Consider the following 11,318-nt stretch of genomic DNA (forward strand, 5'->3'; position numbering starts at 1 on the left):
TCTCACATCCTCCTTGAGGCAGGACCTTCTCTGATCTTCCCCGCAAGCCTCACCCCTGCCTCAACCCCAGCAGCCAAAGGCCTGTTTAGGAGCAGACGCCCTCGTCGCCACCCAGACTCTATATGGGACCCCCCTCCCCCCCCAGGTCCTCTCAAAACCCCGCTGTGGCTCCCCAGTGCCCCGGAGGAACGCCCAGACTCGGGCTGCCACTGGGGGCCTCAGTCTTTGGGGCTCAGGGTGAGGCCAGATCCAGCAGATGAATGAATCCGGGAAGGAAGGTTGGAGGGAACGAAGGACACAGCTAGGGTCTGCCTTGTTCTTGCTGCCCCCACACCCCCTCCCCGTCCCCGCCAAGGTCCAGGCCGTGGAATAGCCTGCGGCTCCCCTGGGAGGAAAACCCAGAGATGTGTTGGTGCTTCTGCCAAACGCCCCCTGCTCTGCTCCTCTCGTGCTGCACCTGCCCCAGGGGGTGCGGGCTGCGCCCTGTGCGTTCCTGACCCGCAGGGGAGGCCGGTCAGAGCGGACTCCAGGCACCTTTCTCTCCAGGTGGGGCCCCACCAGCAAATAAAGAACTCAAAGACGCTGAGCTGCGGATCACGCGGGGAGCCGAGCTTGGGTCCTGAATCTGCCTCTTGTTAGCCGCGTGCCCTCTGGCCAGGGACTTCTGTAAGAGCCTGTTCTCTCTGTAAAATGGGTAAGAAGGAGTGTAGGATCCCCCAGGGATGTGGGATGAAAGGAGATGAGAAACTGTAAATACAAAGCTTAGGTGAGGGGCGCCTGGCTGGCTCAGATGCAGAGCGTGTGACTCTGGATCTCCTGTGACTCTTGATCTCAGGGTCGTGAGTTTGAGCCCCACGTTGGGGGTGGAAGGGCCTTAAATCAACAAATAACTTTTTATTTATATTTAAGATTTTATTTATTTATTCATGAGAGACAGACAGAGAGAGCGAGAGGCAGAGACACAGGCAGAGGGAGAAGCAGGCTCCGTGCAGGGAGCCCGACGTGGGACTCGATCCCAGGTCTCTAGGATCAGGCCCTGGGCTGAAGGCAGCGCTAAACCGCTGGGCCACCAGGGCTGCCCCCAACAAATAACTTTTTAAAAACATTTTAAAGAAGTGTAGGCAAGTATTTTTTAAAAGTAGTGTAAAGCTGAGGCTGAGAATGTCTTTTTTTTTTTTTTTTTTAGAATGTCTTTAAGTCATCTCTCATTCCCCTGGAGAACCGGGCGGGAGCATGGCCCCCGGGGAGGAAAGAATTGAGATTCTTGTCTCTCCTTATCGGTTTATCTCCTCCAAATTGGTGACCCCTTATCTCCCCACTGCCCCCCCACCACTAGGTTATCTCGAGTCCCTATTACCCCATCCACACCCATTTTGGGTGCTCCTTTTCATAAAACAGTGGGTACTGTGGTGGGTGGTCTGTGTCAGTGTGGGGGTCTGGACTGGGACACCCCCCCTTCGTGGGCTGCCTGGGCCCCTGGTTGGTCAGCAGGTTCCTGTCTGTTTCTGAACTTCGGAATCTCTGCCTCTGTGTCCAGCATACGGTCATTCGACAGACGTTTCTTGAGCTCCTACTATGTGCCAGGCGTCGCTGGAGACAGCACAGTGACCGACAGGGCTCCGGCCCCTGCCTTCACGGGGGTCATAGTTCAGTGGGGGACACAGCTACAGCTGGGGTGGCCAGAAGAGAGCAGATGTCAGGGTTATGATGGGGACGGGCGGCCCAGAGTACTGTAGAGGTGACCGGGGAGAGGGGGGGTGGGTGAGAAACCTTTCTGCCTAAGACTATTAAGAGCTAACAATTATGTCACTTAAAAAAAAAAGAGAGAGAGATTTTATTTTTTTAAGAAGTAATCTCTAGGCCAACGTGGGGCTGAGATCAAGGGTCGTACCCTGTATGGGCCGAGCCAGCCAGGCGCCCCTGCAGGACTTGTGTGCATGACGCCCAGCCCAGACCTGGGGAGACGAGACCCCGCAGAGTTGCAGGGCGTGTCCGAGCTGGAACAGCGGGTGGGGCGGGCCTGGGTTTGGCCCCAAGCGTCTGGCTCCGGGGTGCAGGTGTCAAACCGCTGCTGGAGGAGGCCCGGGGGTGCGGTGGGGTGACGACTGGGTGCACCGCTGGGAGGAACTTGCCGGGAGGACCGTTGGAGGCGTGGGGAGGAGCTCGGAGCGCAGGCCTGGGGGGCGCCGCGTGCACCTGACTCACTGAGCCCCGCGCGCCCTCCCCGCGCCCCGGCGCCCGCTTCCCTCCGGGCCTGGGGAGAAGACACGTGGGGCATCTGGCTCACAGTCAGCGCTCATTAAACGCCGGCTGGTGTTATTATGATGATTACCCCCATTATTATCCTTAATAAACTAATTAATTAGAACTAATGCGCCCTCTCCGCGTCCGACTGGGCCTCTCCGGGAAGTCACTGGACCGAGGAGGGGCAGCCCCCCGCCCACCCTCCACGCCCCCGGCCCATCCCGTCCCCCCCGCCCCCGGCCCCACTCATTAGGCCTCGTGAAGCAGCGGGCGGGCTAGCGCGGCGCGGGCCCGAAGGCCGGAGTGTGGGTGTGGGCACCCCCTGCGCCGTCCCCCGCCCCTGGGGGCCCGCGAGCCCCACGGTGAACCGTCGGGCGCTAGGACCGCCCCGCCCCGTCGGCGCAGGGCGTGGAGGCCGCGCCGGCCCCCGAGGCCACGCCCCCTCTCCGGTGATTGGCTGCTGGGCTCCGGCGCGCAGCCCCGATTGGCGGAGGCGGCCGCCAGCACCCCCCGCCCCGCCCCGTCCCGCCCCGCCCGGGCCTTAATGCGGGGTTCGCGGCCCGCGGCCGCAGGCGCGCTCGGAGGGGCGGGCTTGGGCGGCGGCGGCGGCGGCGCGGGGAGAGCCGGGCGGGGACCGTGCGCCCCGGGGGTCGCGTCTGCCGCTCGCCAGACCGCCGGGCCCGGGTGCGGAGCGCGGCCATGGGCCCGGGGCCCCCGGCGGCCGGAGCGGCGGCGCCCCCGCGGCCACTGTCGCTGGCCGCGCGGCTGAGCTACGCGGTGGGCCACTTCCTCAATGACCTGTGCGCGTCCATGTGGTTCACCTACCTGCTGCTCTACCTGCACTCGGTGCGCGCCTACAGCTCGCGCGGCGCCGGCCTGCTGCTGCTGCTCGGCCAGGTGGCCGACGGGCTGTGCACGCCCCTCGTGGGCTACGAGGCCGACCGCGCCGCCGGCCGCTGCGTGCGCTGCGGGCCCCGAAAGGCCTGGCACCTGGTTGGTAAGTCGCGGCCGAGCCTCCCGCCCCGGGGCCTGCGCCTCCCCCCTCCGACTGCCTCCCCCGCCTGCCTACCCCAGGGCCTGAGCCTCCACCTTCCGCCTGCCCCGGGGCCTGAGCCTCCCCCCTCCGCCCATCCCAGGTCCTGAGCCTCCCCCCTCCGCCTGCCCCGGGGCCTGAGCCTCGCGCCCCCCCCCCCCCCGCCTGCCCCCTCTGCCTGCCAGCCTACCCCAGGGCCTGAGCGTCCCCCCTCCGTCTGCCTCAGGGCCTGAGCATCCCCCTCTGTCTGCCCCAGGGCCCCAGGGCCTGAGCCTCCCCCCTCTGTCTGCCCCAGGGCCTGAGCCTCCTCCCTCCACCTGTCCCAGGGCCTGAGCGTCCCTCTCTGGCTACCCCCTCCGCCTGCCCCAGGGCCGGAGCCTCCTCCGTCCAGCTGCTCAGTAGCCCTCTTGCCCCATCCGTGACCTCCTCCCTCTGTCTGCCTAACTGCTCTGTGCTCCTTCTGTCTGCCACCTGACCGCTCATGTGACCCTCCATTGGCACTTCCCTTTGTCTTTCTGTCTGACCCCGGTGGGCACCCTGAGCCCTCTCTGGATGCGGCCTGACTGCCTAGAGCCCCCTCCGTCGGTCTGCCTGGCCCAGCTTGACTCTTCCATCTGTCTGTCGGGTGACTGCTCAGGGCAACTCCGTCTGCATGAGGGGCAGGCTGCCTAGAGCCCCGTCCATCAGTCTGTCTGTTTGTCTAGAGCACTGCTGCCCATGTCCTCTGCCCCATCGCAGGGAGGTTTAGGGGTGCTGCCCTGGGGAGCCAAGACTTGGGGGCCAGGGGAGACCAGAGACGTGGGGGTCGGTCTGGCCGCGGGGTGCACGGTGGTCCAGGGGAGCGGTCAGGCCACCTCTGGTGGCGAGGGAGGCGGCAGGTCCCCAGCAGCCGGCTGTCCTGCCTGGGGTGCACCCTTGATAAGGCCTGGCCCCCGCGTCCCCCCTCTGCCGCCGGGATGCTGGGCCTTGAGATTAGCCCCAGCCGCGTTCTCTGCTGTTCTTTCCCGGTGTCCCGGCGTTTGGGGCCGCTGGGCATCAGGGGGCAGGGACAGGATGCCTGCCCGGTCCTGTGAATCCTGGGGGGCAGCTTCCAGAGTCCGGAGGGGCTGGCTGGTGGCTCCCTGGCCTTGGAGCGGTGACCGGGCGGTGATCGCCCCGGGGCCTCGTGAGCGCTACTTCTGCGGGGTGCAGTGCACCTCAGATCTCGGGGGTTGCAGCACGAAGGACACCAGGCTGCGCAGGGCGCTTGCGGCTGTAGCACCAGGAGGGAAGCAGGGGAGGCGGGGGACTCAGACGGGTGATCTCCTCCACCGAAAAAGGTGCCCCCCTTTGGGCTGATGTTGGGATTGTCTGCGGAGCTGAGCCCAGAGTCTCCAGTGATGTTTGTTTTTTTTTTTTAAAGATTTTATTTATTTATTCATGAGAGACACAGAGAGAGGCGGGACACAGGCCATGGGAGAAGCAGGCTCCCTGCTGGGAGCCCCATGCGGGACTCGATCCCGGGACCCCGGGGTCTCGCCCTGGGCCCAAGGCAGACGCTCCACCGCCGAGCCCCCGGGCGCCCCTCCAGCGAGGTTTCGTTCCCGGTCGGTGAACTTGGGCGGCGGGCGGATGGTGAGGGGGGGGTCTCTGCTGGGGGGGGGGGGGCGGTCAAGGTGCAGAGCCCGCTGTGGGAGGGCAGCCCTGGCAGCGGGTGTCGTGTGTGCTCCAGGCCTGATTGTGGGCTCCTTTGTGGGGGGCGTGGGGTTCAGTGACGGACCCCCCGACTCCCCAGGAGGCATCGGAGCCCCCAGCAGCGGCAGAGGTTAGGCACCTTTGTAAGTAAAGAAGCGAAGGCTTTGTGTTCATGTAAAACGGGCCCGGGGGATAGGGTCCCCCAGCGGGCTCCAGGGCCCCCACTTGTGCCCCTTCTCCGCCTCAGGGGGAGCATGTGGGAGCCCTGGGAGGATCTGTGGGGAGAGGAAGCTGGGGCAGCCCCTCCTGATGCCTGATAAGGTGGCTTGAGTGAAAGTCACCTCGGAACCGTGCCCGCTTCTTTCTTTTGGCCCCTGAGCCTCTGGGTGGCGGGTTCTCTTCCCCTCCGCCAGCTCCCTGGGCACCCCCGCTCTAGCCCAGAGGGAACCCTCAGAGCCACACGTGGCTTCTCCCGTGGGGTCCCGGCTGGGGCATGTGGGTGGACAGTTTCCTAAGGGAGAGGTGTTGCTGTGAAGGATGAATAGGAGTGGGGGTGGCGGGGGCGGCTGCGACGGCTGTGACACCGTGGCCTGGAGGCCGCAGAGCTCCTACCTCCGGAGTCAACTCGGGGTTCCTGCACACACACACACACACACCCCCCCGCCCCCAGCCTCGTCCCGGCAATGGTTAACCCGGCCCGGCCAGTGCTGGGGCGGATTCCAGCCAGGGCAGCACATTCTTCTGACCAGAGTCTACGCAGTCTGTGCCCGCCCCCCACCGCGTGAGCTCAGGGTGCCCCTCCCGGGCCCCACTTCCAAGGAAATAGCAAGGAAGGGTGCTTTTGCTTTCATTTCCTCCTCCCGGGCGCGGAGGCGGCCCCAAGCCCGGGGTGTGAGGTCAGAGCCAGCTGGCAGGGCGGGCAGGGGATGGGGAGAGGGTGCTGGGTGGGGAGGGGCGGGCCCGGAGCGGGGAGGATGGGAGGCCACCTCTGGGTGCTCTAAGTACCTACTTACTCATCCCGGAGATACACGCCAGGCTCCGTGCCGGTGGCCTGCGCCCCAGCAGGGACCCGGAGACCTAGTGCCCACACTCCCGGAGCCCGGCCCCGTGGGGGAGGCGGGCAGGAAACAAGCAGAGACAAAAGCGCCCCTGTGTGCGCTAAGCCACGAGAGAAGCGAGCAGCGTCTAGAGGGATTGGCGGGGAGGGGACAGCTGGTGACCGCATTGGTGGGGGCCAGCTTTGAGGAGGTGGCATTGGAGTTGAGTCCCGAGACGGGAAGACTCAGCCTCCCTAGGATGTGAGGGGAATGAAGGGCACAGCTGTGCAAAGGCCCTGGGGCAGGACAGAGCCTGGCGTGGGGGCTGGGGGGGTGGCGGGGTGGGCGGGTCCCGCAGGGCCTGTTGGCTGCGCCTGTGGACTTGGGCTTCCGAGGTCCTGGGTTTTCCGGGGAAGAGACCTCCTTATGAGCTGATGGCGACCCTGGGGCGCAGGGAGGGCAGGGTTAGGCGTCACCCCGCCCGGCTGCACCTGGCCGCCTGACTGCTGGGAACGCGGTGGGATGCTGGGCGGGACCTGGGGAAAGGCCCCGTGGGGCCGGGGGTGGGGGGGGCTTGTGGGCGAAGAGGGTGTGTGCAGCCTCCGGGGACCCCGTGTGCCCTTTCTACCTGGTACGTGGCCGTGGGCACTCTGCTCCGTTTCCCCACCTGTCACCCTCCTGTTTCCTTCCTGCTGGGGGGCCCGAGGCTGGCAGGGGAAGCCCCGTTTTGTCCTTCCCTATCACTCAGTGTACGTCCCAGCCCTGTCCTTTGGCGGCAGCGCACCTAGGGACCAGGACACCGTTGTATGCCTCGGTTTCCCCGGCAGACACTGGGGGGCACGTAGCAGGTGGAGGCCGGGCCCTGCAGGGTGACCTGCCCGCTCTCTGCTCATCCACAGGCACCGTCTGTGTCCTGCTGTCCTTCCCCTTCATCTTCAGCCCGTGCCTGGGCTGCGGGCCAGCCACCCCCGAGTGGGCCGCCCTCCTCTACTACGGGCCTTTCATTGTCATCTTCCAGTTCGGCTGGGCCGCCACGCAGATCGCCCACCTCAGCCTCATCCCGGAGCTCGCCACCAATGACCACGAGAAGGTGGAGCTCACGGCCCTCAGGTACGCGCCAGGCCGGGCCGCTTAGCCGTGTTTTCTTTCTTTAAGGTTGATTTATTAGAGAGTGTGGGGGGAGGGGGAGAGGGAGGGAATCTCACAGCCTCGACCCTGTCCTTGCGACTTGAGCTGAGCCGATATCACCGGTGGACGCTCGACCGAGGCGCCTCCCCACTTAGCTGGGCTGGTGGTCTGTCCGGAGGCTTCCATCAGGGCACTGGCTGGGGCTGGGGCCTCCGCCGAGGCTTAGGGTCTTCTGAGGATCTCCTGATTAGGTCTGGCTCACCCAGGATAACTTCCCTTTACCTTTGTCACCAAACACTGCTTCATCGTGGGAGCGACGTCCCATATTCACAGGCCCCCTCCCCAAGGGGAGGGACTAGGTGGGGTGGGACAGGGCCATCTTGGCATCCTGGCTGCCACACGTGCATACAGCTGCTCATCTGTCGACTTGCTTGGGGCACTAATGGAGGTTCTCCTGGATACGGTGCTAACAGGAGCATTTATGAAGCGCTTGCTGTGTGCAGGCACAGATCCAGGCCATTAACCTGCATTATCTTTAATCTTCCTAGAGGGTCACATGCCCCCGCGAGGGTGTGGGCAGGGCATGTCCCTGGGGGAGGGCCGCAGCAGGAGAGGCTGGCAAGGATGGAGTTGCAGGGAGAGGGCCGGCACCGGGGGCGGCGGCCGGTGTGGCTGGAGCTCAGGGAAGGGCTGGCCGCCTCGAGGGCACCTGCTATGTGGTAGCATCTTTGAGGGCCTCGCTCTGCCACCTCGGCCCGTTTGGCCCCCAGCGCTGCCAGCCTGGCTTCCTCCCAACCCCGCCGTTGAGTTCCGCATTCGGGGTTGCCCAATGCTCAGGCCCCGAGGGCCCCAGCCGGCAGGACGGGTGGTGCTGAGACCGGGCTCTGGGGCGCCTCCTACCTGCAGGCGCTTTCCTACCAGCCTTGCGGCCTCTTCACTCTGATCCCTGGGGTATTCTTGTTCTTACTTTCAGAAAGGGAAACTGAGTCCTGGTGTGAACTCCGGGGGCTCTGCCCCCACACCCCCAGCCCTCGGAGGGATGCTGCTCTATGGCTATAGGCAGGAGGGGCCCCACATGCTCCGAGACCATGGAGCCCCGGCCCCGTCCAGGCCCAGGATCTGGGAACCCATCCCAGTCCCCTTCTGAGCATCTCAGGTCTTGGCCGCATCAGTCCCGGCCTGGGCAGCGGGACGCACAGCAGAGTCGTGCGTCCGATGTCCGTCATCAGATGGTGTGGGGCCAAGGCCTTCCCGGCCACGTGCTGAAGCCTCGCCCGCCTGCGCAGGTATGCCTTCACCGTGGTGGCCAACATCACCGTGTACGCTGCCGCCTGGTTCCTGCTCCACCTGCAGGGCTCTCCGAACGTGGAGATGGCCCGGGATGCCAGTGACCAGCTGGGGATCCAGGACGTGCAGGTGTTCCAGGTGAGCCGGGCCCGGGAGGGACGCCCCGGTGGCCCCGAACCTGGGGCCCGGGCTGAGAGCGCTGCCGCTGACCCCTGTCCCGCCTGGCCTCCAGAACCTCTCCCTGTTGGTGATAGGAGTTGGAGCCGTCTTCTCGCTGCTGTTCCACCTGGGCACCAGGGAGGGGCGCCGGCCTCAGGTGGAGGAGCCGGACGAGAACCGCCCGCTGCTGGCGCCCACTACTGCCCGGCCCCTGCTGCTCTGGAGACACTGGCTGCGGGAGCCGGCCTTCTATCAGGTGTGCTGGGGGGGGGGGGCACGGGGGCCCACCGTCCCTCCGCCGTCCTCCACCGTCCTCCACCGCCACGGTGCTCCCGGAGGCCCCACGTCCCCGCCCGCCGGGGACAGAGGCGGCCCGACCCGAGCCCTCGCCCGCCCGCCCGCAGGTGGGCCTGCTGTACATGAGCACGAGGCTCATCGTGAACCTGTCGCAGACGTACATAGCCATGTACCTCACCTACTCGCTCAGCCTGCCCAAGGTGAGCTGGGCGGGGCGGGGCGGGGCGGGGCGGGGGGGCCCTGGGCGCACAGGGCGGCGGGGCCCTCGCTGATGAGCCCACGCTCGCTCTGCCCCCGCAGAAGTTCATCGCCACCATCCCGCTGGTGATGTACCTCAGTGGCTTCTGCTCGTCCTTCCTCATGAAGCCCGTCAACAAGTGCATCGGGAGGAACGTGAGTGGGCAGGGCTGCGGGCGGGGGGCCGGGAGGACCCCACAGCCGAGCGCCGGCACCCCGAGGGAGCTCGAGCACCCCGCGCCACGCGGGGCGCCGCTGGTGGGGCGGGGGGACCTGAGCCCGGCCAGCGCGGTTCGGGACCTCGACGTTGCGCCGTGTTGAGATTTGTATCGATCTGCGTGTGGCTGCAGCCGGCTCCGTGGCGCTTGGCACCCCGGCCTCACGCCCTCCGAGCCAGGGGTGCTCGCAGACAGGGCGGGCTGGCGCCCCGCGGTGACGGGCTCTGACGCCGGCCGCTCCCCCGCAGCTGACCTACTTTACGGGCCTCCTGGTGATCCTGGCTTTCGCGGCCTGGGTGGCGCTGGCGGACAGGCTGGGCATGGCCGTGTACGCAGCGGCGGTGCTGCTCGGCACGGGCTGCGCCACCATCCTCGTCACCTCACTGGCCATGACGGCCGACCTCATCGGCCCCCACACGGTGAGGCTGATGGTGTGGGCGGGGGGCTGGGGGCCGGGGCCGGGGCCGGGCGGCTGACCTCCCTGCTCGTGTACCCCAGCACAGCGGAGCCTTCGTGTACGGCGCCATGAGCTTCTCGGATAAAGTGGCCAACGGGCTGGCGGTCATGGCCATCCAGAGCCTGTATCCCTGCTCGTGAGTGCCATCCGCTCATCTGCTCACTTAGTAAGAGTGTGCTGCGCGCGCTGGCGCCGGCCCCCTCCAGGTCTGCGGGTTCGGCCCCGACGAAAGACCTGCTCGCTCCTTACCTGTGGCACCTGGCCGGGCTGCTCGGCAAGCGCTGTGTCTGTCGTGTGCCTGGGACACAGCGTACGCCCGCACTGGGGGAGTGGGGGTGGGCAGGGCTGGGCAAAGCCAGAGCCTGTGTTCAGACCCTCAGAACCTAGGGTTCCAGACCCAGATGGTTCTAGACTACTGAGTTGGAGCCTCGTAGGAGCCTAGGATCTGGGAACAGAAACTCATCCCTCAGTCCTCACAGACCTGGGGCAACGCCAGCCGCTTTAATAAGCATATAACTGTTATCTAGACCGGTGGCACGGGGGTGTAGAAAACATCACTTATGGAGGCCTGCCTGGGGCAAGAGGTCAGGGAGGGCTTCCTTGAGGAGGTGACATTGGACCTGAGACCGGTCAGGGAGTTCCAGGCAAACACGCAGCAGCCACCAGTGCAAAGGTCCCGGGGCAGGACTGGGCTTGGCATTGGCAGGGAGGCCCCCGTGGCTAAAGGGGACAGGGCAGGTGTGCAAGGCCTGGGGGAGGGGGGCTGAGGGGGGTGGGAGCCCTCTGGTGGCCACTGTGGGGAGAACCCAGAGGAGGGGACTGGTGGTCTAGGCGGGCGATGATGGGGCTAGACCTGCAGGAGGCGCACGCTGGGAGGACTGGGCAGGAGGCCGGACAGCTGGCGACTCACCTGCGTCTGCCTTCCCCTCCCCCTCCCCCTAGCTTGGAGATTTGCTGCAGGGCCTGCATGGGCTTCTACCGCTGGGTGATGGTGGCCGCCACCGGCGGTGTGGGCGTGGCCGCCACCCTCTGTCTGTGCAGTCTCCTCATCTGGCCCATCCGCCTGCGGAGCTGTGAGTCCTCCCCGCCGTGCCCCCACTGGCCACGGGCTGCAGGGCTGGGCCAGGGGCGGGCCCTGCCCTCCCTGACCCCCCCCCACTCCTTTCTCTTGCAGGGGACCCTGGAGCCCAGCCCTGACACCCCACGGTGTCCCTGTCCTGTGCACATGCACGGTGCCCAGCTGAGGCCAGGAGCAGCCCCGTGCCACCCCGGCTGCCATCCCTGCTCCTCCATCCTTGCCTGGGCCTAAGGGCACCAGGGCAGGTGGTCAGGATCCCACTGAGCTCGGCCCTCTGGGACCCGGGGCTGTGCCCAGTTCACCCCTCACCGTGGGGTGTCCCACATGCTGCCAGGTCCCTCGATAACGGCGTGGTCACAGAGCTGGACTGGAGCCTCGGGCAGAGGTGGGAGGAGCAGGTCCCCTGCCCTGTGCCCAGGCCGCTGCTGACCACGAATAAAGAGCCACCCGTGGGTGAGGACTGTGGCCT

At 66.3% G+C, this 11,318-nt stretch overlaps 1 protein-coding gene across 1 annotated transcript; it reads left to right on the plus strand.

The window, feature by feature from the left end:
* Nucleotides 1-2,840: 2,840 nt before the first annotated feature.
* MFSD12 (major facilitator superfamily domain containing 12) lies at nt 2,841-11,303 on the plus strand. Its single transcript, XM_055342883.1, has 10 exons — nt 2,841-3,241; nt 6,888-7,098; nt 8,403-8,541; nt 8,636-8,818; nt 8,967-9,059; nt 9,160-9,252; nt 9,563-9,733; nt 9,813-9,907; nt 10,714-10,844; nt 10,946-11,303. The coding sequence occupies exons 1-10, from the start codon at nt 2,944-2,946 to the stop codon at nt 10,966-10,968; spliced, it is 1,437 nt and encodes a 478-aa protein (XP_055198858.1). The 5' UTR covers nt 2,841-2,943; the 3' UTR covers nt 10,969-11,303.
* The last annotated feature ends 15 nt before the right edge of the window (nt 11,304-11,318 follow it).

The sequence above is a fragment of the Nyctereutes procyonoides genome, unplaced genomic scaffold (genome assembly GCF_905146905.1).
Source record: "Nyctereutes procyonoides isolate TBG_1078 unplaced genomic scaffold, NYPRO_anot_genome, whole genome shotgun sequence".
Lineage (NCBI taxonomy): Eukaryota > Metazoa > Chordata > Mammalia > Carnivora > Canidae > Nyctereutes > Nyctereutes procyonoides.